At 42.6% G+C, this 26,170-nt stretch overlaps 4 protein-coding genes across 4 annotated transcripts; all 4 read right to left on the bottom strand.

Moving 5' to 3' along the window:
* Positions 1 to 6,551: 6,551 nt before the first annotated feature.
* On the bottom strand, positions 6,552 to 8,099 carry LOC129772933 (uncharacterized). Its single transcript, XM_055776467.1, has one exon. It carries the CDS (start codon positions 8,097 to 8,099, stop codon positions 6,552 to 6,554), a length of 1,548 nt encoding a protein of 515 aa, XP_055632442.1.
* Positions 8,100 to 8,245: 146 nt separating this feature from the next.
* On the bottom strand, positions 8,246 to 11,893 carry LOC129772932 (uncharacterized). The gene has a single exon (XM_055776466.1). The coding sequence runs from the start codon at positions 11,891 to 11,893 to the stop codon at positions 8,246 to 8,248; it is 3,648 nt and encodes a 1,215-aa protein (XP_055632441.1).
* Positions 11,894 to 17,342: 5,449 nt separating this feature from the next.
* On the bottom strand, positions 17,343 to 18,952 carry LOC129779882 (uncharacterized). Its single transcript, XM_055787628.1, has 2 exons — positions 17,586 to 18,952; positions 17,343 to 17,520 (listed from the first exon to the last, which is right to left on the bottom strand). The coding sequence occupies exon 1, from the start codon at positions 18,942 to 18,944 to the stop codon at positions 17,712 to 17,714; it is 1,233 nt and encodes a 410-aa protein (XP_055643603.1). The 5' UTR covers positions 18,945 to 18,952; the 3' UTR covers positions 17,343 to 17,520; positions 17,586 to 17,711.
* A 144-nt stretch (positions 18,953 to 19,096) lies between these two features.
* Positions 19,097 to 24,497, bottom strand: LOC129772931 (uncharacterized). The gene is made up of 3 exons (XM_055776465.1): positions 24,250 to 24,497; positions 19,170 to 24,184; positions 19,097 to 19,114 (listed from the first exon to the last, which is right to left on the bottom strand). The coding sequence occupies exons 2-3, from the start codon at positions 23,964 to 23,966 to the stop codon at positions 19,097 to 19,099; spliced, it is 4,815 nt and encodes a 1,604-aa protein (XP_055632440.1). The 5' UTR covers positions 23,967 to 24,184; positions 24,250 to 24,497.
* Between the last annotated feature and the right edge of the window lie 1,673 nt (positions 24,498 to 26,170).

Here is a 26,170-nt window from a genome sequence, read left to right as displayed (position 1 = left end):
TCAACTTCTTCACTTTCCGTAGGCTTAGTTTACCTTGTTCGGTGTTTGTTGCAGAATTGGCTGCAATATACATGGCCTTACTCCATATTCAGACCTTTGAGCTCTTTAGAGGTACTCCGTTCAGTGAGAACTAGATATGCGTCGTATTTCTTATCTGAAATCCATCAACTTTTAAGTGCTCTGATAACTAGTTCATTTAATATCACTTTTGTATGGATTCCGTCTCATTGTTCAATACCAGGAAATGAGAAAGCAGACTTTCTTGCTAAGAAGGGCGCTATGGAAGGAGACTTATTCTATAGGCCTATTACTTTCGATGAATATCTTCATTTTCCTCGTGAACGGGCACTTGTATCTTGGCAGTCAAGTTGGAATAGTAGTGATAAAGGCCGATGGCTATATTCTATCATTCCTAGGGTTTCTCTCAAACCATGGTTTTTTTTTATTTTTTATCTTCGCTTATTTTTCGTCGGCCTATTTCCGCCACTTTAGTGCCAATCACCGACATCAGGGAGGCGACTCCACCTGTTCCTACCTATCAGACTCAACAACTCATGAGCCGGGCCAACTTCTTTTACTTCCGCTCCGAAGGAAGACGTAACCAGAGATTTTTCGCCTCAGAAAATCCCAACGACGCCAGCTGGGATTGAACCCAGGCCGATCGGATTGTGAGGCTGTTACGCTAACCATACAACCACTGGCGCCGTCTAAACCATGGTTTAAAGGGTATAATTTTTCTCGTGATTTTATACGGGTAGTGTGCAGACTCATGTCTAACCATTATTCTTCGAATGCACATCTTTTTCGAATTAACATCAGTGATAGTAACCTATGCGTGTGTGGTATAGGATATCAGGATATTGATCATATTGTGTGGTTTTGTTCTGAGTTTCAAAATGACAGGTTTTCTTTAATAGAAAATTTTCGCAATAAGGGAATGCCACTTAATTTTCCGATTCGCGACGTTCTGGCTACTCGTAATATTGATGCTATTTCTTTAATTTATGATTTTCTCAAATCCATACACTTTCAAATATGAATATATATGTTTAGTTTTCCTTTATTGTTTTGATTTTTATTATTAGCGTTTCCTTTTCTCTATTGCAACTTTCTTCTTTAGAATTCGAAAAATGAGCAGATTTTCATCCCTTTCTCAGTCCCAAGGAGATAGCAAGTTCCTAGGAGATGGACATCTCTGTAATAAGAAGCTTAAACAAGAAGCCTATATTATTATGTTATTGTGAATTTTGTCATTATCCATATTGTAACATTTTACGAAAAGATAATAGGGTTTTTATGCCTTTTTGAGAAAGAACATTGGAATTGTTCTACTCAAATAGGCTTTTCCCTATTCATTAACTCGGCTCATTGTTACTTATTGTTGCTGAGCCATTTGAAAATAAATTTAGTACAAAAAAAACTCATTTGAACAAAATTGACGTAAAGTATGCTTTATTCTAAGCATTCAACAATGTATGAATGTATCTTGCTCGAATCCTAACTGTTTGTGTTGCAACGGTATAGAGTCAGGGTGTTCTTATAGAAATTGGACAGAGTGTACATTGACTATCAAAATTTCAGAAAAAAGTTAGTTCCCCCCGAACCCCCTTGTATTGAGGTTGCAAATATTCGTTTCTTTGAGAAACCCCATAAGTCCACGTTTCTAAATATCATCATGGGCAACGCAGCGATAAATATACAATTTCATTCATTATTTACATTCGATTTCCTAAGAAGCATGCACAAATCAACATAATCGGATTGTCTTCTGATTTGGATTGTTGCGCAGACATGACCGCGAAATGTAAGCGTGGTGTTCGGCGGACAACAAATTGCAAAGCGGAAGTCATAAAAAACTGCAAGAGTCAATGGAAAGGCATACTAAAATAGAGGCAAATCATCTCTCGGAAACCCCAAGCTGAAAACTGTGATTGTAATCTTGTAAGTCAACACGTTTTGTCGACTCCCGTAAAAGTATCCCATTTTACCACCGTCGAGAAAACTGCGAGAAACCACGCGAGAAAACAACTATTTCGTTGGAAAGCAGTGGCCGCAAAACTCCAAATGACCAAAAAATCCACTTCATGTTTTCGCAGTTCATCCAGAAACATAAATTTCTGCATAACCCCAAAATTGGCATGTGGAGGTTTTAGGGGGCTAGAGATGTTTCTGCGGTGGTTCGGCACTGTTTTTCCTCTCTAAGGCCTAACTCGAGGAAGGAATCATACGATTTGAGTGATTGAAGTGAAGTGATTGAAGAACAAGAATGGTGTCTGAATATAATTTTATGAGTTTCGGTAGAAGTACTAGGAAATTCATAGTAAAATGAAATTCTAAAGAGCCTAGAGGTAATCAATCAATGAAGAGTTCTGGGATTGAACCCACAAATGTTCGCTTGGTAGTAAAACGTGAATTTTTGTAAGTATTTATATCAAAATATCAATTTTAGGCAGGACGAAGTTCGCCGGGTCAGCTAGTAACTTATAAACAGCCCCATTCTTCCTTGGTATGAACATAATGAACATTAAAAATACATAATAGTGCATTGAGTCTCTTCAAAACAGCTTAATACACCACTGATTTCTCGTCCCTAAGTCTACCAACTTTGCAGCGCTATATTTTGAGCTTGAGGAGAAGGTGGAAGGAAGTCATTGTAGTAGTATAGGTAAAACCACGTGTAAAAATGGGGTTTGTGAGAGAAGAACAAAGCACACGTAAATAGATCAATTCACTTACTTCACTGACACGAGTCTTATAATGCATTTGAAAAAAAAATAACAATTGAATACTAAAGTAAAATGCAAATATAAATATATATAGAGGGTGCATTTGCATATGAAGTAAAATTCTGATTATACGCGAGCGTAACATGAGCAAATTTATAACACATGCGAATTGGGGCTCTTTTGGTATTAACAAGTTTTTCCGCACAGTAACTCGATGTTGATAATTCCGTAATATTTTCCTTCGTTGATCGTATTATTTTCACATATTCACGTTGGAGAGCCTTAACCCTTCTCTTCGTTGGCCGAGGCATTTTGATTGACTGTAATACTTTTCCGTTTACTGTTTTTGAAAGCATAGTCGCCAAAGTTCTAGTACAAACTGGATTCTTACAGTTTTTTCCTCGATCCAGTCAAACAGTTAAACGCTAAAATCTTCCAGTTTTTTTCAAATATTGTCCAGTTTTTCCGGATTTTTTTATATGGTTTCTTCATTTTTCCAAGTTTTTGTAAAATAAATTCACGATGCATAAAAATTATCCCTCCCTCACCCTTCCTATTCCTTGACCAATTTTGTTTTTTTTATTATTTTTAGTTCGACCGATCCAAGGTGTATTTACCTTGGATCGATCTTTCTTTCCTTACACACCCTCAGTTTTATTTTTCTCCTGCTCACAACAAAGTTAGCGCGCAGAGTGTGCGGTACTTACCCAAGCAGCTAAAATGTCTTTGAGTTCATATGAATATTAAATGTTCTAGGTGCTCCAAAACATTCTGAAGTTCAGACCAATTGATCTACCATTTCAACCACGACTGGTGCAATGTTCATAACTTACCAAAAATGATTCATAGAGCCCAAATTCTATACTGGCTTGGAGTTTATATAAAAACAGATGTTATAGGTCCTCCAAATCATTCTAAAGCTCAGAAAATCAAAGGGTCAATGTGTTCCATTAACTTTGACTGATATGAATATGAAAACTAAGTAATCTTACTTCCGTTTATATTCGTTTACATCAATGAAATGACAAAATCAAAATCCGAACATCTCCGGACAACATGCGGAAAGATTATCTTTAGGTAACTTGAAAAGGAAACCTGTACAATGAATTGGACTATATATCATATTATTCATCGCATCTTTTCAATCGAAATACAATGGATATAAAGTTAACTGTGGGAAACCTTAGAAAGTAACCTAGAGAACCCTTTCAGAATCAATCCTCTCGGCTACATCTCATGATATTCATAGCGTATACACTTTATAGAACTCCATTCTCGACGGTGGAGAGTTATTATTGGGAGACCTGGAAAGATAACCGGAAGAACTCAAAAACCAAACGGACCGGCGATATATCGAACTCCAATCTCGAAGGGGAGAATTATCATTTGGAGCGTAAGAAGCCAAGACAACTCCTTTGAAACCCGAAGATATGTTCCATTATGCATCGCGCGTACTCTTTATAGAAATTTCATCGTGGCAGAGCAGAGTTATCTTTTGGTAACCGAGAGAACTCCTCTCAAACCAATATTCAAGGCGATATGTTCCGTTATCAATCGCGCGGCGGAGAGTTATCTATCTTCAGGTAATAGTCATAGATAACAACTTACAATCGTTCTCCGTAGCGGATTGGGTCCTCTGCTTTAGTTTTTAAATAGTTTTTTTCGGACATTCTACTATTCGTCATTCGCCGGCGGAGTTTTTTTTTCATTTCATATTCGTCGTGAGTGCGAAAAAGACAGCAACAAAGATGGTAATAACACTGCAGAAATGTCAAAATTCGAGATAGAAAATAACAGAGAATTGTGGTAAAGTTTGATACAGTGATCTATAAACAGAAACCATGTACGTCAATTAATCACATTGTCGAGCAAAAAAGTAGGAGATTTCCATGTTTTATCCAAATAAAACCATATTTGCTAGATATTCTAGAAGAAAAGATTCTAAAATATTGTTTCCTTGTTTCATGCACGTCAACTAATTACGAGATTTTTCAAGTTTTATCCAAATAAAACCATTTTTTATAGAGTTTCTAGAAGAAAAGATCCTCAAACAATGTTACACAGTAATGTCCGACTGGTAGGGAACGTTATTGTGATCTGTTCGAATGGTTATACGAATACTACATACAAATACTATATGAATCTTCTAAGAAAATTAAATTTCTCAAGCATTGGAATAAGCGAAAAAAATGTTTTCAAAGATGTACTTCCTAAACTAAAAAGATTTTACTAGTTTTCTCCCAGTTTTTTCAAGAGCAATCTTCCAGTTTTTTGAAAAAATATGATTGGCAAATCTGGCCGTGGCAGTGCAATACAATTTGCTTAACCAATGTGAAAGTTGCTAAAACTTACATTATAGACCCATTATACGTAAAAATTATATTTGTATTGATATCAACACCATTTTATTCTATTGATTTTCATGACATGAAACGCTATGACTCGGGAATAACATTTTATTGAGTGGTTTTTATAGCTGTTTCGATGATGTTGTCTGGAATCAGAGTCGAAAAAATAACGATGCTTTCACCAATACAAACAAAACCATTGCCGAAAAATGAAAATTTAACTTTCAGAGCACTAGCTCGAGTTTTCCGACATTTTTCACTATACAGTGCGACAGCAGATGAAAAATTAATATCTTGTGAGAAATCGTTTAGAGTTTGATTGAGTTTGAGTTTGAAAACGATCGTTTTCATCACACTGTTTCGCAAAATTATTGATTTTCGGGCGAGGAGCGAGGGAGGTAAATAAAAGAAATGAGCGTCATTGTGGCAGCCATTTGTGGCTAGCTTCCTCCTTCACCCTCAATCATCCCATGAAATCAAGGCTATACAAAAATAAGTTGAAGTCAAATGAATTCAAATTGTATAAAACGAGATCTGCTGTCATCTCGATTTTGTTTTATCGAAAATCGACTGTCTGAGACTTGTTTTTTTTTTAATTCGAGGCAGAACGTATGATTCAGGGTGCCAATCAAAATGGTCATCTCGAATGTCCAATGTGATCGGGAAAATAGGGCTTCCCGATTGTACTTCTTCTGAACCAGCTGAGGTAGTCACATGTAGGAAAGGATATTCAAATGTTGCGAAAATTGCGAAAAAAATCTTGATGACGATGCACTCGTCTTTACCGCACTCGAAGGACTTCTTCGCTAGATGATACTAGCAACCGAAAAGCACTCACTACAAAACTTGTGCACAATGCACAATAGAACCACGCGAAAAGGACAATGTCCAGTGTCATCGACCGACCAACGAAATGAAGAGATACAATATTCGACCGTAGAACGTTGTGTAGAACGTATATTTGGTAAAAGAGATCTAGCTTATCAAATGATGTGGCTTATATAGTGACCGTCGGCTATCGGTCAGTTCTCTTTTCATCTCTCACACATTGGTTTAGAAACTACAATTATAGTTCATTTCATTTCGAGCGGTATCTTACGGTTGAACGGTGGGATAAAAGTACAATTTTTTATAAATAATTCCAACATTCCGGCCACCTTGAAATATGGAGTATTTCAACATATTTTAAATCTACTATTTACAAAATTGAATTCGTTGTTTCTTCCGTTGTAACACTTCGTTCTCCGGTGCCAAGGGTTCGGCGACGTGTGGATGTAGTGATGGATTGTCGTAATGAACAGGTTCTCGTGTTGATTCAGCAGCGGATGCAGGATGGTGTACCGCGACGAAGACCGAGAAGCAAGAAAACACCAGGTAGATCTTTCAAGACAAATATATTACATTGGACTTGCAATTACCTGTGCAAAGCGCAGGTGCGCATCGAGCAAGTTCTCCCTTGAAGGGTTGCTCTACCTGGTTAAGCGGTTGAGGTTGATTTCGGTGATGGAAGTAGAGCAATGCGTGCTACGGGACGGACGACCTCTGTAGCGGATGCTGTGCGGAGTGTCACCACTCGCACGATGCCATCTTTTCCGGGATGAAGTTTGACGATCTTCCCCAGCGGCCAATTTGCTGGTGGAACGTTGTCTTCTTTAATGATGACGACGGCACCGACTTCGACGGTGACTGGAGGATTGCAACCTTTAGTTGCACGAGATTGAAGCTGTTGTAGGTACTCTGGGTACCAGCGGGACCAGATCACCTGCAGACGTTTCTGGGTCAGATCCCAATGATCCAAGCGATTATCGACAGTATCCTTCCAGTTAGGATCAGGAACTGCTTGTAGACTGCTTCCAACAAGAAAGTGTCCTGGCGTCAGGACTTCTAGGTCGGATGGGTCCTCAGGTATCGGAGTAAGCGGGCGAGAATTGAGGCACATCTCGACTTGTGCCAACAATGTCAACAGGTCTTCGTAAGCGAGATTGACGTTTCCCAGGGTCTTTAGAAGGTGCGTCTTCGTCGATTTGACGGCAGCCTCCCAGAGACCACCGAAGTGTGGTGCTCGGGGCGGAATAAACTTCCAAACGATCTCATTTTCGGAGCACCAATCGAAAATTTGATCACGGTCAACAGCTTCCACCTTCAGCATACGGTAAATCCTGTTCAAGGCATGAGAAGCTCCTTTGAATGCAGTTGCGTTGTCGGAATGGAGCTCGACAACTTTCCCTCGGCGAGCGACTAGACGACGGAGCGTAGCTAGGAACGCGGGAGTCGACAAATCGCTCACTAGCTCGATGTGGACAGCCTTGGTTGAAAAGCAGACGAATATGGCCACGTAGACTTTTGTAGGACCACGATTTCGAACTGCTGACTTGACGTAGAAAGGCCCACAGTAGTCGACACCGCACACGGAAAAAGGACGCGTTAGCGAAACTCGCGATACCGGGAGATCGGCTGTGCTCTGCTGGACTAGAGTGGGCTTGGAACGGAAACAAGTGTGGCATTGGTGGAAGACGGCTTTTACTAGATTTCTGCCGCCCAGAATCCAAAATTTCTGGCGGAGTGTGGCTAGCAGGAGTTGCGGACCTGCGTGCAGTAGCTTCAAGTGGTAACTGCTAGCCAACAGAGCAGACAGCGGGTGTTTAGAGGACAGTACGATCGGGTGTTTAATTGCATCGGACAATACGGAGTTACCAATGCGACCACCGACGCGGAGGATTCCATATTGATCAACGAACGGATTCAGCCATTTGAGCTCCTCAGTGAAAATCTGGCGCTGAGACAGGCAGCACAGTGATTGTTCGGCGTGTTGAAGCTCCTTGGTGGAAAGTCGTGGTATGGATGAGATATTATCTCCTTGAAGAACGATAAGTTCGGTGAACAGAGGATCGGATTTGCGTTGTTTGGAACGATCCTTCAAGTATTGTAGGTAGCGTATACAAAACGCTACGACTCGGCGTAGTTTCCCGTACATGGAATAGCGTGCGAACAAATTTTCGCTGAAGTCAGTTTGTGCTGCAGTCATGGTGACAATTGTAATTTTGCGCCCTTCCTCGGACGCTGCGTTGGAGTACTGCTGGTCGATTATGGTCTAGGGCCACTGATCAGATGTTTGCGATAACCATGGCGGGCCATACCACCAGCGGGAACGATGGACAATGTCTGTTGGGTTCAGACCCCGAGAGATGTCATCGGCAGGGTTCTCATAGCCTGCGATGTGTCTCCAGTGAAGAATAATATGGTCTGGATTTTTGACACTCGGTTAGCAACGAATGTCTTCCAACGAGTTGGAGATGAACGTAACCACTGAAGCACAGTACTGGAATCCGACCAGAAGAATGGAGTGACTGATATTTTCAAAGACGCTTCTACCTTTTTGTAGAGTTGTGTGGCTAAGTGAGCGGCGCAGAGCTCAAGTCTGGCGATGGAGTGGTGAGTGGACAATGGAGCTACTTTTGACTTCGATGTCAACAAAAGTACTGTAATCCCTCTCTGCGATTCCGTGCGAACGTAGCAGCATGTGCCGTAGGCACTGGTCGAAGCATCGGCAAAAAAATGCAGCTGAATATAGCTGACTCCAGAAGCCAGCACCAACCGAGGAATACGGATATCGGCGAGAGTGTGAAGAGTAGTGTGAAAAAGCTTCCACTCAGCTTGAAGTTTCTCTGATAGAGGTGAGTCCCATTCACAAGTAATACCATCGCGCTTCAATGTCCACAACCGTTGCATGAAAAGCTTCGCTTTGGTTGTCGTTGGACCCAACAGTCCCAATGGGTCGAATATTTGAGCGATGTATGACATCACTTTTCGCTTGGTGAGAATGGCAGCAGGGAGAGGCAATTCGACCTTGAATCGAAGCGAATCGGCGGTTGGTTCCCAAAGCAGGCCGAGTGTGGAAATTGTCTGCTCATTCTGCAAATCGTGGAGAGGCTGAACGGCTCGATCTTCCGGTGGGACATCCTCTAGGACCACCTGGACGTTTGATGCCCACTTCTTGAGCGTGAATCCAGCGGAGTTAAGCATAGTGGTGATTTCTTTTCGCAGGGTGATGGCAGATTCTACGTTCGATGCTCCTGACAGTAGATCGTCGACGTAGAAATCTTCAATAACAGCTTCGACAGCAGTCGGATATAAATGCTCGTGATCTTTCGCGATCTGCTGAAGTGTCTTCGTTGCCAAGTATGGAGCACTTGCTGTTCCGTAGGTGACGGTCTGTAGTTCGTAGGTGAGAATCGGATCGGTGTGATTCCTACGATACCGTATGCGAAGGAACGGTAAATCGGCAGAGTGATGCAATACTTGCCGATACATTTTTTCGACATCTGCTACGATGGCGACAATTCTTGTCCGGAACCTTAGGTATATCGAATATAGGTCTTGTTGAACCACAGGCCCAACAAGCAGCGTGTCATTCAAGGAATAGCCTGACGAAGTCTTGCATGATGCGTTGAAGACTACCCTGATTTTAGTGGATGTGCGGGATTCCTTGAATACGACGTGATGAGGAATGTAGCAATGCTGTATACGATCATTTACAGGCTCTTTCATCTTCTGCATATGTCCAAGCAACAAATACTCCTCCATAAAACGGTGATATGAGTCCTTGGTTGCAGGATCTCGTTCGAGTCGACGTTCCAGGCTCAGGAAGCGTCTGTCAGCGATTGATTTTGAGTCGCCAAGGATGACTGAAGGATCTTCAACTCTCGGTAGACGCACGATGTACCTCCCAGACGAATCGCGCGTTGTCGTTGCAGCATACAGCTCTTCGCAACGACTTTCTTCGGTGGAATGAACCGGAGCTGATGGAATTGTTTCCATTTCCCAGAATTTTCTTAATGTAGCCTCTAGTCGATCATCTGCCGTGGAAAGAAAACAGAACCGTGGAATGCAGGTAGCCGTGCGAGATGCGGGACCAGTGACCGCCCAACCAAAAGATGTTTCGACTACCCAAGGAAGATTTTCGCCAAGATATATCTTCCTACCCGTGTGGAGTTCCCAGTAGCTTTTGCTGCCGATGACCATATCGACACTTCCAGGAACATTGAATAAAGGATCTGCTAGCATCACATTCAGCATCTTCCATGCCGAAATGTCAATCGGAATAGTTGGCAGCTCGACTGAGGGCTGCTTCAGGACCAGAAATTGTAGTTTCATCGAGCATACTTGATCTTCTGACTCGATGGTTGCAGTAATTGCACTGTTGATTGGCTTCGTGGACGATCCGATGCCTGCGACAGAAACGTCCACCGAAGTTCGGCGACTGTAGAGTTTCTTCGCCAGCGGTTTCGATATGAAGTTCGACATCGATGCCGAATCCAGGAGAGCTCGAGCTTTGTGTTTATTGCCATAATCGTCGACGATATTGAGGACAACCGTTTCCAACAGTGTCATGGTGCATGCAGTTTGAACTGCCATGCTGACTTGGCGGGAACCAGAGGATTCTACGATTTGTGACGTAGAAGGAAGCGGCTGTTGAACCAAAGATGCTGTAGGGACAGCGTAATTCGATGACATAGTAGATGACACAGATGAATTTATTTGGTTGGCTGATTTGGATGAGACCCTTAATGGAGTAGGATCGTGCAAGAGCGAATGATGCTTCTCGTGGCATGTACGACAAGTGAATTTCGAATTACATTTCTTGGACTGGTGACCCAAACTGAGACAGTTCCAACATAACCGTTTCAGCGAAACCAGTTCTCGGCGCTGGTTTATGTTCTTTCCTAGGAATATCGGACAGGAACGCAACGAATGATTGTCCGAACATGAAAGCGGACAGGAGTAACTCGGAGTTGATGTTGATGCTGTGTTAGCAGACACTTTCTGCTTGAAGTACTTCTGTTGATTGCCGGCCACCTTCAATGAGGCTGAATGATGGCTATCTGAACCAACGGAATTGATAACACGAACCCGTTGATATAGAAACTCGATCAGTTCATCGTACCTAACATTTTCCTTTTGACTCGTTCTCTCCTCCCACGATCTTAGCGTTGCTTGGTCCAGCTTGTACGAAAGCAAATTGATGAGCGGCGTGTCCCAATGATTCACGGGTTCACCCAGTTTAGATAGGGCGCGAACATGACGTTGATAATCGTCGACCAAAGTGTGAATGCGTTTCGCACACTCCTGCTTGACTGCTGGTAAGTCGTATAATGCTCGAAAGAGCTGCTTCTTCAGGAACCGTGAATTGTCGTACCTCTTTAGAAGTGCATCCCATGTAACTGCGTAGTTGTCGGCTTCGATGTCCACCGATTCAAATGGTTTTTTGGCATCCCCGTCGAGTGATTGAATAAGATACTGCAATTTTGCAACGGTAGGAATGTCAGCATTTGCATGAACCATTGACGAAAATGTGTCCCGGAATGAAATCCAACGAGAGAAGTCACCGTTGAATTTTGGCAAATCTATTTGTGGTAGACGGAGATGAAAATTTGACGCGAATTGTTGTGGACCCTGCAACGAATTGTTCAAAGTTTCGTTCAGATCCCCTGTGCGCTTTGCAAGAAGAAACCCCTTCGTTTTACAGAACCGTTGTTCGAAGTCCACTCGTTCCTCAATGTGCTCATCAAGTGACTCCGGTTTGTCATATTTTTCGATGATATTCTGACACTCCATGAAATTGACATACAACCGATCTAGGGATTCCAACCGTACACTCAGCTCACAAGCATCGCGCTCGTGATTATATCCGCGTACAAATGTGTCCAACGCATTGCGAATCGCAATAAGTCCCTTACGCTGGACTAATCGCTCAGCTAACTGCTTCTCTGGTTTTGCGGACATCCCGAACGAAAGCGAAGCGGAAACGGCAGTAATCATATGAAAGCGAAAATCCTTCCCAACGTGAACTAACCGTTTCTACGCGAAACCGTACCGGACGAGGGTGATACACAATCGAAACGTGTTAATCCTTCCCGAACCGGTGTATAAACCCCTTCGCGACGAATCAATCGAACGGAAGTGGGTAGTCTTAGTATCGAAATCGGACTCCTTCCCGTCGCGAACGTACCCACTTTACGCGGTTTCGCAAATCGAGGGCGCGAGCGGTTTTCCACTCGATATGCGACCGTCAACCACCAGCCACAATAGCCTTTGGCTACCCACTTTCTTACGTTCTAAGAATTGCTACTGCCAACCACAAATATATAACTTGGAACAAACTACCGGGATCAATCCAATGGGATGAGTGCTTGTATAAAGGAACAACGTAATGGCGACAAGTTGTCCTAATGGCGTCCAGTTGGCGTTCAGTTCTGTTCCAAGCCACGCCACCAAGCATCCAAAATGGCAGCGGCGTCGTTCTTCAGAAAGGTCAATCACTTCACAACAATGGCTACTATCCGCGATGGCCAGACACAATGGCTGTCTCCTCCATATAACAGATTAACACCTGTCTTCGTGCAATCTCACGTGCGAAATTCTTGTCCACACAAAGTACACACACTAATTATTTGCCGACGGTGAATTTGTACCGTATTTCGAACGTAATGCTTACTATACCCGCGATCGAAATAATGGTAGCAGCGATAGTCACTATCGTTCACCCGGTTCACCGTCACACCGAGATCAGTAATTAATGATCTTATGATCGAATTTTGCTTCCCACGAATATCGAATAATATTCGCCACTAAATCACGCGCGACGAAAGTACACAATTGATGGTGATTGAATCGAGATTAATTGTTCTCTGTACCTCCGAGGTTTACCCGACTTGGTAAAACCTCCCAGCGCACTGAATTTTTAATACCCTCCGAGGTTTACCCAACTTGGTAAAACCTCCCAGCGCACACGCACTGAATTCGCAACGCACTGCAAAGGATAGTGGCAGACCGTTGACCCACGCGATCGGTCAGATTTCCACTTTCAACACTATCGCGACGCGCACTTTCCGGTCTGAACCGCCTTCGATCCGGTTCGAAGGACCAATGATGACGATGCACTCGTCTTTACCGCACTCGAAGGACTTCTCACTACAAAACTTGTGCACAATGCACAATAGAACCACGCGAAAAGGACAATGTCCAGTGTCATCGACCGACCAACGAAATGAAAAGATACAATATTCGACCGTAGAACGTTGTGTAGAACGTATATTTGGTAAAAGAGATCTAGCTTATCAAATGATGTGGCTTATATAGTGACCGTCGGCTATCGGTCAGTTCTCTTTTCATCTCTCACACATTGGTTTAGAAACTACAATTATAGTTCATTTCATTTCGAGCGGTATCTTATGGTTGAACGGTGGGATAAAAGTACAATTTTTTATAAATAATTCCAACAAATCTCGTGAATAAAGCCAAGTTCATGGTGATAGCCACCATTTTCATGTGTTTTATTTCAATAAAAACACGCACTATCTGTGAGGAGCTTCACTATTGGTTTGTTTTTTTTTTCGAATTTTCCACTTACACATATTCTAGGGGTACTAAATCCAATTATTCTGAAAATTACAGAAAAAATGAAGACTAATCTGTGTAAATCAAGTCGTCCTTCTTTTCTGCGCTCTGTGGAATAATGAAGGTAAGTAAATTGCAGATCAACTGTTTTCGAATAACCGCAGAACAAAAACGGTTTCCTTCATGGTACTACTGTAAAACCACTGATCAAACATTATTTTCCCACAGATTCCCATCTTTCAGTCGCTATTGGGTTCAAAATCCACCAAAAAGGAATTCACCCCGATAAGATTCTGCGCTTGCTCTACAAAGAAGCATTTAACTCGAAGTGGCTTCTGTACATACACCTACCGAGCGGTATGCTACCGCTCGCCGTTCCCGAGGCCACAAATTCTGCGACTCGAAAAGTACCCATTGAATTACACCACCACTCCATCCATTCCATTTAGACTCATGTGGCCTTCTTATCAGCATGTGCGCGCGCATGTAAGATGCATCCTTTCCTTGATTCGACCTGGCTCCCAGAGCTCGCGAGAGGAAGCGCGCGCGCAGGAAAAAAAAAGCTTTTAGCTCCCGCGCGTAAACCCAGGTAGACCTCAGCAGAGGCCATTGTTAATGCTTCTGTCGGAACACGGCGGCCGACACCGACCGGAATGGGTCGAATATTGATTTTATCATGTGCGGATCTCTTTGAAGGTTGGCCGGGTTTGTGCGAGCTTATGCCGCTACCGTTGTGATGCCCTGGGAAATACGGATCGAGAATCGAAACGCATTCATAGAGGTCCGTGGCTTCGCTTCCCGTGGCCGAGTGGTTAGCGTCATAACTAACATGCCGGGTGTTCGGGTTCGATTCCCGTTCTGGTTGGGGGAATTTTTCGTCAAAGAAATTTCCTCCAACTTGCACTGTGATCACGCGTATTCTAGAGCTTGCCACTCAGAATGCATTGCAAGGCGTGTCATTTGGCATAGAAATCTCAACTAAGTACTAATAAAAATGACGCAAGTAATACTACGTTGAGACGGCGAAGTTCCTCTAGGAACGTTAGTGCCATTAAAGAAGAAGAAGAAGGCTTCGCTTCCTTGGAGCAAACAGCAGTCGTCAGGCACTACGGGAAACGGTGCGGTTCGCACCGCTGCGAACACATATCGATCGATGCGAAAAAATCGAAGATTTGTTCTTTCAGTGCCCTTGGATTTGAGCCACCCTTCAGCTGATGGCGGTTTCATTGCGGCTACTTTTGCAACCGAACAGTTTACCGATAGAAATCAGTTGATCACCCAACCCGGTCGGTGGCGAGTCGGTGAATTCGTTTCCGCCGGCTGTGGAAAATCACTTGTAAATCACCTGGGTGAAGAGGCACTCACGATGGTCATCTCAAATCGTGCATATAATTAGTCTCGATTGTCAACCAACCAGGGAGAGTATATATGTTTGCCTAGATTGAAGGCAGCAGATATGAGGCTAGGATGTGGAGCCTGGGCGCGTGCCTCTGGTCAATGAGATATGTTCAATTAGATGTTGATCGAACGCCAAGATTTTGCGCGCTGTCCATTCATTCGTCACATCATCGCTGGGCGTTGGGCTGTGTCTAGATTTGTTAATGCTGGTAGATGCCGCTCACAGGACCATTAATGATAGTTTGAATTGAATTCTATTAGGATTACACTAGAAACTTGGCCTTTTGTAGCTAGGAGTTACATAAAGTTACTGAACGTTAACATACTATAGCAGAAATCCAATAGAAAGGGAACCACATGAATTGGCTGAGAATTCCATTCACAATTATTCCAATACTTCTACAATTATTCCTGCCATACAAAAAATAGTTTTCCGCAGCGTATTATGAATGGCGATTAAAAGAAGATCGATTGATCATAAAGTAATGTATTGCAATTGGTGTGATCAGCCAGAAGTGCTGTACAACGAGGAGCCAAACCAATGAATATAGTAAAAAAGTAAACAATTTGGTGATTAAAATGAGTATGTTATTGCGATTTTATTAGCCACTATTTCCCCCACAACGCAACGAGCAATCTTGTTGCCTACATACGGGCGTTAGCTCACAATGTGAGTCGATGGGAATTATGAATTATTCTCCATTTGCCGATAAAAGGCATTTATCAGTTGGTGGAATCAATGATCTTGAAATTATCTTAGACATTATCTTGGATGATTTTACTCTATTCTCCCCAAAAAATTGACAAGAGCCTTATTTCGTTAGATTGATGTTCGGGTTGTTGTCCAATTATTTCGTGCCTAATTTACATTTCTATCGTGCAGCTCTTGCTACTATCAATTTAGGTAATTGGGCTCTAGGATATCATGATACACTGCGTTTCACAACTATAGAACCACTCATTTTTTCTTAGTTTCCTGAGATATGTAAGAAGTCAGTTGAATTCAAGTATATAAAGTAGGATATAATAACTAGCTTCATTTATAAGACAGGTCATTTGAACTTTATTTTTGTATCCGGGCGCGAAACACACATAAAATTAAAATTCCAGTGTTTCATAACTATAGTTCATTGGAGTCGATCTGGCGTAGCGGTAACATCCATACCTCTCACGGAGAGATCACGAGTTCAATTCTCACTCCCGACATTCTTGAATATCACTATAAAGGGTGTGTCACATCAAATTGCATCACGGAAAAAACGCTGTAGAAATTCGCCCAGTAGACCGAACCTTTTGAAAATTTTAGACAGTAAAATAAAAACTATTAAACAACTTTTGGCACTTTCTTTTTATTCATACTTCGAGCCCAAGCCCGTATGCTCGCACCTTCCTCTTTACCCCGTCCATAAGGTTCTGTACAACGTCAGGTTGTTGTTTTTTTTTTTTGAACAGAAATCCATTTTCTCTTGAAGTCCGCCTCCGTTTTGACAACTTTTGGATTCTTCCGGAGGGCCTGCTTCATAATCGCCCAATATTTCTCTATTGGGCGAAGCTCCGGCGCGTTGGGCGGGTTCATTTCCTATGGCACGAAGGTGACCCCGTTGGCTTCGTACCACTCCAACACGTCCTTTGAATAGTGGCACGAAGCGAGATCCGGCCAGAAGATGGTCGGTCCCTCGTGCTGCTTCAATAGTGGTAGTAAGCGCTTCTGTAGGCACTCCTTAAGGTAAACCTGCCCGTTTACCGTGCCGGTCATCACGAAGGGGGCGCTCCGCTTTCCGCAAGAGCAGATCGCTTGCCACACCATGTACTTTTTGGCAAACTTGGATAGTTTCTGCTTGCGAATCTCCTCCGGAACGCTGAATTTGTCCTCTGCGGAGAAGAACAACAGGCCCGACAGCTGACGAAAGTCCGCTTTGACGTAGGTTTCGTCGTCCATTACCAGGCAATGCGGCTTCGTCAGCATTTCGGTGTACAGCTTCCGGGCTCGCGTCTTCCCCACCATGTTTTGCCTTTCGTCGCGGTTAGGAGCCTTCTGAACCTTGTATGTACGCAGGCCCTCCCGCTGCTTGGTCCGCTGGACGAATGAACTTGACAAATTCAGCTTATTGGCGACATCCCGGACCGAACTTCTCGGATCACGTCTAAACTGCTTAACTGCGCGCTTGTGATCTTTTTCACTAACGGAGCATCCATTTTTGCCGTTCTTCACCTTCCGGTCGATGGTTAGGTTCTCGAAGTATCGTTTTAGTACTCTTCTGACCGTGGATTGGACGATTCCCAGCATCTTACCGATGTCCCGATGGGACAACTCCGGATTCTCGAAATGAGTGCGCAGGATTAATTCACGGCGCTCTTTTTCGTTCGACGACATTTTTCCAAATTTACGAAAAATTGACAGTGAAGCATGGCCAACGTGATCTATACACTCTTATCTGATTATAAGCGAAAGCTGAAGAGATAATTTTGTTGGGTTAGATTGCACCAAGTCAAGAAAGAAAACACGATATGGTTGTGGTTGACTTTTTGCTGCAAAGCATTTTATTAGAATTTGGTGGGATTTCATCTCATGTGACTCACAATTTTGGTGAAGCTATTACAAAGGAAAGATCCTATCAGGACGACCAGTTAGCTTTAGTTTTTTACCCACTCTAGAATTAATTATATGTATATATTATATTATTTCAACTTAGATATTGAATTCAATTTGACTCACGTAATTCAGAATATTTTTAAATTTAAGATTTCACTTTGAATTATTTAGATAATAGAAAACTTTTGATACGATTCTTCTTTTGATCGACAATTTTTATCCTTTTCAATTCTTTTCTGTTTTGTATCTTCAGTTTGACGTTTTGTTTTCTAATTTTGCTTTGGTTTTTGTGGCCTGTCGAAGAGTGCGTTGCGGAATCGAATCTTCACTGGATAGAGCGGCTGTAGTGTTATCGGTATCGGGTTTTTTGCCGTCACATACCCCCGCCCGTAAACCCATGTAATGGTCCTGATCCCCTGTAGACTCTTGATTGGGTTTACTAACTTTCTCGACGTCCAAAATCGCTAGCTTAACCACCGGTCGCCGTAGAACACCAGTCGCAGTTCGTATCATCGCCTGACGAACTCTCCCATCGCGTCCTGAGAAAACCTGTTCCACACGTCCACGTATCCATTGGTTCCTTCCTGTACCGTTCACGACCAGTACCAAATCTCCCACCTCTATGTTTTTCGTCTCTTCGAACCACTTACATCTTCGAGTTATAACTGGTAGGTATTCCTTCACCCACCTCCGCCAGAACTCGTCAGTGATGTGCTGAGCGAGTTTCCAACTACTCCGCAGGATGGAGCGGTTGCCTGTCTCTACGGGTTCAATTTTAATGCCGGAAGAGCTACCCAGCAAAAAATGATTGGGAGTCAGTGCCTCCTGGTCAGCATCTTCCAGTGGAATGTACGTCAGGGGCCTAGAATTTATCATGGCCTCAGCATCGTATAAAACAGTCTCCAGAGTTTCGTCGTCGGGTTTGCGGGGAGCATCTATTATTGTGCCAACTGCTATTTTTACAGAACGGACAAGTCGCTCCCATGCTCCTCCCATATGGGGAGCAGCAGGGGGAATGAATTTCCAGCTGGTTTGGGAACTGGTGAACGTAGACGCTAAAGCTCTGTTTCGAATGTCGACCTGAGATTGTAGCTCTTTATCTGCACCATGAAAACATGTCGCATTATCCGTATAGAATACGGCGGGAGATCCTCGACGTGCAACGAATCGCCTAACTGCCATAATGCAAGACTCTGTTGATAGGGTGTGCACTACCTCTAAGTGTACGGCTCGAATGGTGAGGCAGGTGAAGAGAGCCACCCAACGTTTGGCCTGATTCCTACCAACTCGAACGAACACTGGACCAAAATAATCCAACCCAACAAATGTAAAAGGTCTAACAAATGCGCTTACTCGAGCATCCGGAAGTGATGCCATGGGTGGAGACTTCGGTTTGGTCTTCATAACGTGGCACCAGACGCATCTCGCCATAACCTTCTTCACCAATGTCCGTAGTTTGGAGATTTCGAAACGCTGGCGCATCTCGTTCACAATTGATTCCTTATTACCGTGGCGGAAGCGGCGATGATACCAGTCAGTTATTAGGAAGGTTATAGGATGTTTTCTTGGCAGAATAGCTGGATATTTTGCTTCGTATGATGCAAATTTTGTAGCACCAATACGACCCCGCATTCTCAGGACTCCTCGATCATCTAGAAATGGCCAAGCTCGGTATATAGGACTTGATTTAGCGACGACGCAATGTACAGCATGGGGTGGCCCTTGGGTCTCCTTCAGCAATTTCGTTTCCTCAAAAAACTCGTCTGACTGCGCTATTTTCCACAGCGCTTCTTCTGCTCCTCTAATTTCCTCTCGGGTCAGTACACCTGATTCAGGAGGTAAATTGAGTTTTTTATGTAGAAGATTGTGGATAAAGCGTAAAACATATCCCATCGTACGAAGTAATCTTGCCCACTGACTGAATCGAGTGATGTCGATGATTGGCTCTCTTTCCCAGTGAGTATGAACCGGTCGTAATTCTTCTTCGGTGATTGACACAGACTTTTGTTTTGGCCACCGTTCTTCAGACAACCGCAGAAAACTGGGTCCTAGGAACCATCGGCTGTCAGATTTAATTTCGGATCCATTCTCCCACTTCGTTGCGGCGTCTGCTGCATTCAGTTTGGAAGGTACCCACTTCCATTCATTCGGTTCACTGGAACTCAGTATTTCACCGATTCGGAAACTTACAAATTTGTTGTAACGACGATGGTCAGATCGAATCCAGGCCAGAACGGTGCTGGAGTCACTCCAGAACACCTTTCGTGAAATGGGGAGTGTGTGCTGACTTTTAATAGACTCCATCAGGCGTGTGCCCAGAACAGCCGCTTTTAATTCCAGGCGGGGTATCGAGAGAGACTTTATGGGGGCTACCTTGGTCTTTGCGCTTATAAGCGCAACGATAATGTTATTCTCCGTTAACAGGCGGAAATATGCTACGCAAGAATATGCCAGCTCACTGGCATCTACGAAGATATGTACTTCCAGCTCGTGTGAATTAATTGGAAACGGAGCCGGGAAATAACACCGAGGAATTCTCAATAACTCCAGTTGCGGAAAAAGATCAGTCCACCACTGCCATCGTTTTTGCAGTTTGTTCGAGATAGGATCGTCCCAACCTGATCCCTCGAGCCACGTATTTTGAATGAGTATTTTCCCATGTATTAGAAAAAAGGCCAGAAGTCCCAAGGGGTCAAACAAACTCATTACCACTTTGAGAACTTCTCGTTTGGTAGGAACGTGATCCTTGGCGAGAATCGGTAAAATATCTTTTCGCATAGAGAATGTGTATGCAAATTCATCGGTCTTGGGAAACCAAATCATTCCAAGGACAGATTGAGAGGATTCGCCTCTTACCAAATCAAGTTCTTTTTCGACACCATTTTCCAATTCGCCTATGCCACGCAAGACTTCTGATTTGTTCGATAGAAAATTCCGTATTTCGAACCCACCCATAGCATGTACCTGCTTGACTTCGTTGATCACTGCTATCGCCTCCTTAATTGACGAGAAACTAGCCAGATAATCGTCCACATAGTGATTCAATGTAATGGCGGCAGCAGCCCGGGGAAATTGTTGAGCAGCTTCCGATGCGTTGAGGTTCTTCACATATTGTGCCGACGCAGGAGAACAGGTGGACCCGAAAGTGGCTACGTCCATGACATATACAGTTGGTGGTTCAATTGGAGTGCTACGCCATAGGAAACGTTGAGATTGCCGATCTGGCTCACGGATTTTTATTTGGTGGAACATCTCCCGGATGTCTCCACACACTGCAACGGGAAATTGACGAAACTGACTTAGGACTTGTGGAAGTGGAGTCAATAGGTCAGGACCTTTCAACAGAAGAGAGTTAAAACAGACTCCTTCGGTTTTGGCAGCAGCGTCCCAGATTAATCTGATTTTGTGTGGTTTCTTTGGGTTAGAAACGACACCCAATGGAAGGTACCACACTCGGTTTTGGTTCGTTAAAGATAGTTCTTCGCTTGTAGCCTTATGAGCGTAGCCTTTCCCTTCATAGTCTGCTATCATGGCGTGGATCCGTTGCTTCAAAGGGGGATCTTTCTCCAACTTCCTCTCAAGTGAGACTAACCGACGATACGCCATTGAATAGCTGTTTGGAACCACAGGATCATCAGTTCTCCACAATAGCCCAGTTTCAAATCCGATCGCAATACGCTTAGTAGTTTCCCTCAAGATCTTTCTGGCTCGCTTGTCATCCTCTGATTCTAGTTTTTCTAATGAAATAGTTCCAGTATTTTCTAGAGTAAAATAATCCCGAAGCTGCTCATTTAGCTCCCTATCAGGGTCGGAAACAACACCAACATGGAAGTTGAGGATTGATGCTTGTCCAGGATGGCTAGGAGAACCGCCGTAGATACTCCATCCCAGTCGGCATTTAGCCGCAATTGGATCATTTCGATTTCCTTGACGTATTTTCAAAGGAACTCCTAAGGCAAGATTGTCGAGCCCTATAAGCAGTTTCGGTTGTATAAGCTCGTAGTCTTCTAATGGCAGTCCACGCAGGTGAGGAAATCGTTGGGAGAGCTCACGATATCTAACTGTTTGTGAAGGTAAACGTAGATGGGTAACAGTTCGCGCGTGCAGTGTTTCTCGACGATTAGTGTTACTTTTTCCGGATATTTCCAGTAATACTCGATGAGATTTTCGTTCTTCCCGTTTTACATTTCCCGTCCACTGCAATGTTAGTGGTTCCGGCGTTCCGACCACTCCCAAATGTTCGGCAATTGATTGTTCCAATAATGTGAGTGATGAACCTTCGTCGATGAAGGCAAAAATCGCCTTGGTTCGTCCGTTATTACGCAGGACAACCGGAATCATTCGCAATATGGAATGCGTTGATGTACTCAGAGAAAGGTGACTTGCTGATACATTGCTCGATGTTGTCGTTGTACTATGTAGAAGAGTATGGTGCTTTTGTCTACATCCGTCCATACTACAACCCTGCCAAGACCTGCATGGCCATTTACCGTGGTTATTGAGACATGTTCTGCACAGGTTTTTCTGTTGGACTACCTTCCACCTTTGATCACAATTCAGAGTCACGAATTGATTACAATCAGGTAGCCGGTGACCTTCATGACCACATAAAGGACATGTTTTAACAGGTTTTCGGTTTATTATCGTTGAAGAAGCTTCGTCGACTGGAACAACTTGCTCCGTCGAGTGGGTATGGATAACACCTTTTTCCCTTTTTCTTTTTTCATTCCAGTCTTGCTTTTCGACCCACGGCAAGTCGAAATTGACTGCGCTAGCAGCTTCGATCACTCCAGTCATGAATTGGCCAAATGTCGCGAGTGAAGCGTTTTGATAATTGCCTTTATATATGCCCCAATTAAGTTTCAAATGATCAGGAAGTTTATCGACTAGCTGTTGCATTAAAATTGGGTTGGAAAGGTGATCCTTTTGGTTTGCTCCCACTAGATGGTCTACAAGATTCTGGACAGTCAATCCGAATTGTACTAATGTCTCCAAACGTCCCGGTTTGGGGGCGGGCGATTGTTGTACTTTTTCCAATAATACCCGTATCAACAGTTCAGGTCGACCGTATAGTGTACGTAGAGTCTGTATAACGTGTGGTACGCTCGTAGGTAAAAGCAAACGACTTCTCACCGATTCCAGGGCATGTCCTTTCAGGCATCGTTGTAGACGGATTAAATTTTCCGCGTTAGAGAATCCACATGCTAGAGTCGATTGTTCAAAACTTGCAATGAACACCGGCCATTCTTCGGGGTTTCCGGTGAAGATAGGTAAATCTCTCCCCATCGATTGTCGAGATGCCACTTGAAATTGATTCAGTTGTGGACCAAGCATTGATGGACAGTGCTGCTGAGAGAATGCCATCGTGGGCTGTGAAGACATGGGATTTTCCGGTATACAGGCTGGGAAACTGGAAGCAATAGGAACATTGTTCGAATTCCTAATTTCGAATTGAGGGGGGTGGATCCATGATGACGACCCTGGACAATTCGTTAAGCCTGGATTTACATGATTCGGGAAAACAGTTCGCGTTGTTGTCTGACACTGAGGTACGTGTGTTTGAGCAGCTGTCGCAACGCCACTTGATATGATCGGTGGTTGTAGCGAATTTACTACGCTAGGTTTATTTTGGGACGGGTCCTGATACATAGGTACAGTATTCATACCTGCACCTTCGGTGTTTATTGAGATTGTGGCTTTAGGCTGCTGAGTTGTGCGAACCTGTTTACTCATCGTAGAAGTAGTCGCTGGGTCTTCGGAACACCGGTTTATATGCGAAACGGGAATTTCCTCTTCCTTTGTGGTATCGTTGCGCATAGTGTTTTCCATCGATCTTCCAGCGTCGTTGTGGACATTCAACCAAGATGACACCTTCTCTCTAGAGTCGGGTATTGAACTACTCCTACTGCTTCCCGATGATATTTGACGAATTATTTCCCGTCGCATTTCTATAGACTGCCGCCGGATCATATGTTGATTTTTATTAAATTCCATCTCCTCGGAAATTTGTAACTGTTGTAGTCGCATTTCTTCTGCTACGATTTTCTTCTTTTCATCCAGTTGGCGACGTAACACCTCCATTTCCCGCTTCTTCAACTGCTGCTGTTGCTTCAATTCCTGCTCTTTCAATAAGGTTTCTTCCTCGGCGATCTTCATTTCCTCCTGCAGCAATGCTACTCTTGCACTGGATGCTACACTTGATTGTGACTTCGATTGTGGAACTTTCTTTCCACGCTTAGACCCGCTCTTGGATTTCTGGGACATATGAGCCGATTTATTATCCGACGTAGAAGGTTTCAGAGGCTTAAGCGCTTCTGTTACTGTAGTTTTCGCTTTGCACACTTTACAGATATACGCACGATTTCGCACTGTGTCATCTACACCCGCGCAAGAAAAATGTTCCCATTCGTGGCACCCATCACAGCATACCATTTCTGTATCCGCGTTGTCGGGACGATTACATCCTTTACAGTTGTATTCTGGAGTGTCTAGATGTCTTTCCATCCTTGCTACCCACGTACAAAATTCAAAAAGATTTTGTTGGGTTAGATTGCACCAAGTCAAGAAAGAAAACACGATATGGTTGTGGTTGACTTTTTGCTGCAAAGCATTTTATTAGAATTTGGTGGGATTTCATCTCATGTGACTCACAATTTTGGTGAAGCTATTACAAAGGAAAGATCCTATCAGGACGACCAGTTAGCTTTAGTTTTTTACCCACTCTAGAATTAATTATATGTATATATTATATTATTTCAACTTAGATATTGAATTCAATTTGACTCACGTAATTCAGAATATTTTTAAATTTAAGATTTCACTTTGAATTATTTAGATAATAGAAAACTTTTGATACGATTCTTCTTTTGATCGACAATTTTTATCCTTTTCAATTCTTTTCTGTTTTGTATCTTCAGTTTGACGTTTTGTTTTCTAATTTTGCTTTGGTTTTTGTGGCCTGTCGAAGAGTGCGTTGCGGAATCGAATCTTCACTGGATAGAGCGGCTGTAGTGTTATCGGTATCGGGTTTTTTGCCGTCACAGTGTTTAAGTAAATTAAAATTGAGTTTTTGGGTAAAAAACCATTGATAACTTGGAGTAGGATTAAGATATTGACAAGTTCTGTATCGCAAAATGTTGGTCTTGATAAGTTCTAAAAGTCGTGCAAAGACAGTTTTGATGTAGAATTTGAAATAAAAAAGCAAAAAACCCGCTTTTTCATGGTTACCCTAATGCAACTTAGGAAAAAAGCTCTTAATCAATTATATAAAAAGATAGAAAAAAGCTTTGTTCTACATAGTTGTTTAAAATAATTGGGGCTATAACATTGTCGAACTATGTTTATCTCTATCTATAAAGATAAGAAAGTTTGATTTTTTGTCTCATCGACAATTTTGGTCACCCTATTTTTGATAACATAAAAATGAGCGCTCTATTATATGTAACAACTTTGTCGAAGATAGTTTTTGTCTAAAGGATAAATATCTCCCACAAAGTTATTTTTTAACTAAGTTGCATTAGGATAACCATGAAAAAACCGGTTTTTTACTCTAACTTTTATATTTCGAATTCTACACCAAAATTGTCTTAGTAACACTTTTAGAGCTAATCAATACCAATATTTTTCGATGCAGAATTTGTCAATATCTCAATCCTGCTCAAAGTTATTGATGGATTTCCACCCAAAAAGTTTAATTTATTCAAATACAAAAAATAACATATCTTTGAAAATCACATATTATATAGAGTAAAATTTGTTCTTTCGAAATCCGTCAACACACATTTTTTTTGTTTGCCCCAGAAAGAATGGCAAGCAATTCAAAAGAGCGTATTTTTTGGGAAGAAATATCAATAACTTTGAGTGAAGTTGAGATATTGACAAGTTCTGCATCACAAAATGTTTGTATTAGTATGTTCTAAAAGTCTTTCGAAGACAGTTTGTATGTAGAATTTGAAATATAAAAGTTAGAGCAAAAAAAACATTATTATTTCATTGTGACCCTAACGCAACCTAGAAAAAATCGCTATATCGGTTAATTAAAGAGATAGAAGAAAACTTTGTTCTACAAAGATGTTTCAAATAACTGGGACTACAACATTGTCGAAGTATGTTTACCTCTATCTATAAAGATAAGAAAGTTAGATTTTTTATTTCATCGAAAATTTTGGTCACCCTATTTTCGACAACATGAAAATGAGCGCGCTATCATATGTAATGACTTTGTCGAAGACATTTTTTGTCTAGAGAATTGTTCCGTCTTCTGGAAACTAGGGGTGGACTGTATTTAGAAGGTTGCTTCCCTCGTGGAGACAACCGGTGCGTGGAAGGAACCCTTGTGTTCCTCACGCCTTGTTCAATGGGTGGGAGCCCCTTGTGGCTCCGCTCCCATGCTCTGAAAAGAGCATGTAACTCTTTTGGAATGTGTTTCAGAAAACTCTTCGTGGATTCAGGTTTCGACTAGCGCAGAATGAAACATGATGTATAACTAGTTACACTTTCCTCATTTTATTATTGAATTCATTCAGTTTGAATATATACACATGGTCGTAATATTTTCACTGTTGCCCACTCTTCTGCTGCTGCTTATGTTGTTGTTGCTTGCGGCTGCTCCTATTATCGCACTCTTGCGATGATTAGTTGGCGGCTTCTTGAGTTTGTTCATTCCTTTTATTGTTTGTTGTTGCCCTCTTGCACTTGTTGATTGTTAG

This window comes from Toxorhynchites rutilus, chromosome 3, assembly GCF_029784135.1.
Source record: "Toxorhynchites rutilus septentrionalis strain SRP chromosome 3, ASM2978413v1, whole genome shotgun sequence".
NCBI classification, from domain to species: domain Eukaryota; kingdom Metazoa; phylum Arthropoda; class Insecta; order Diptera; family Culicidae; genus Toxorhynchites; species Toxorhynchites rutilus.
Note: the sequence above shows the minus strand (reverse complement) of the source record. Positions and strands in the feature narration are given on the sequence as shown.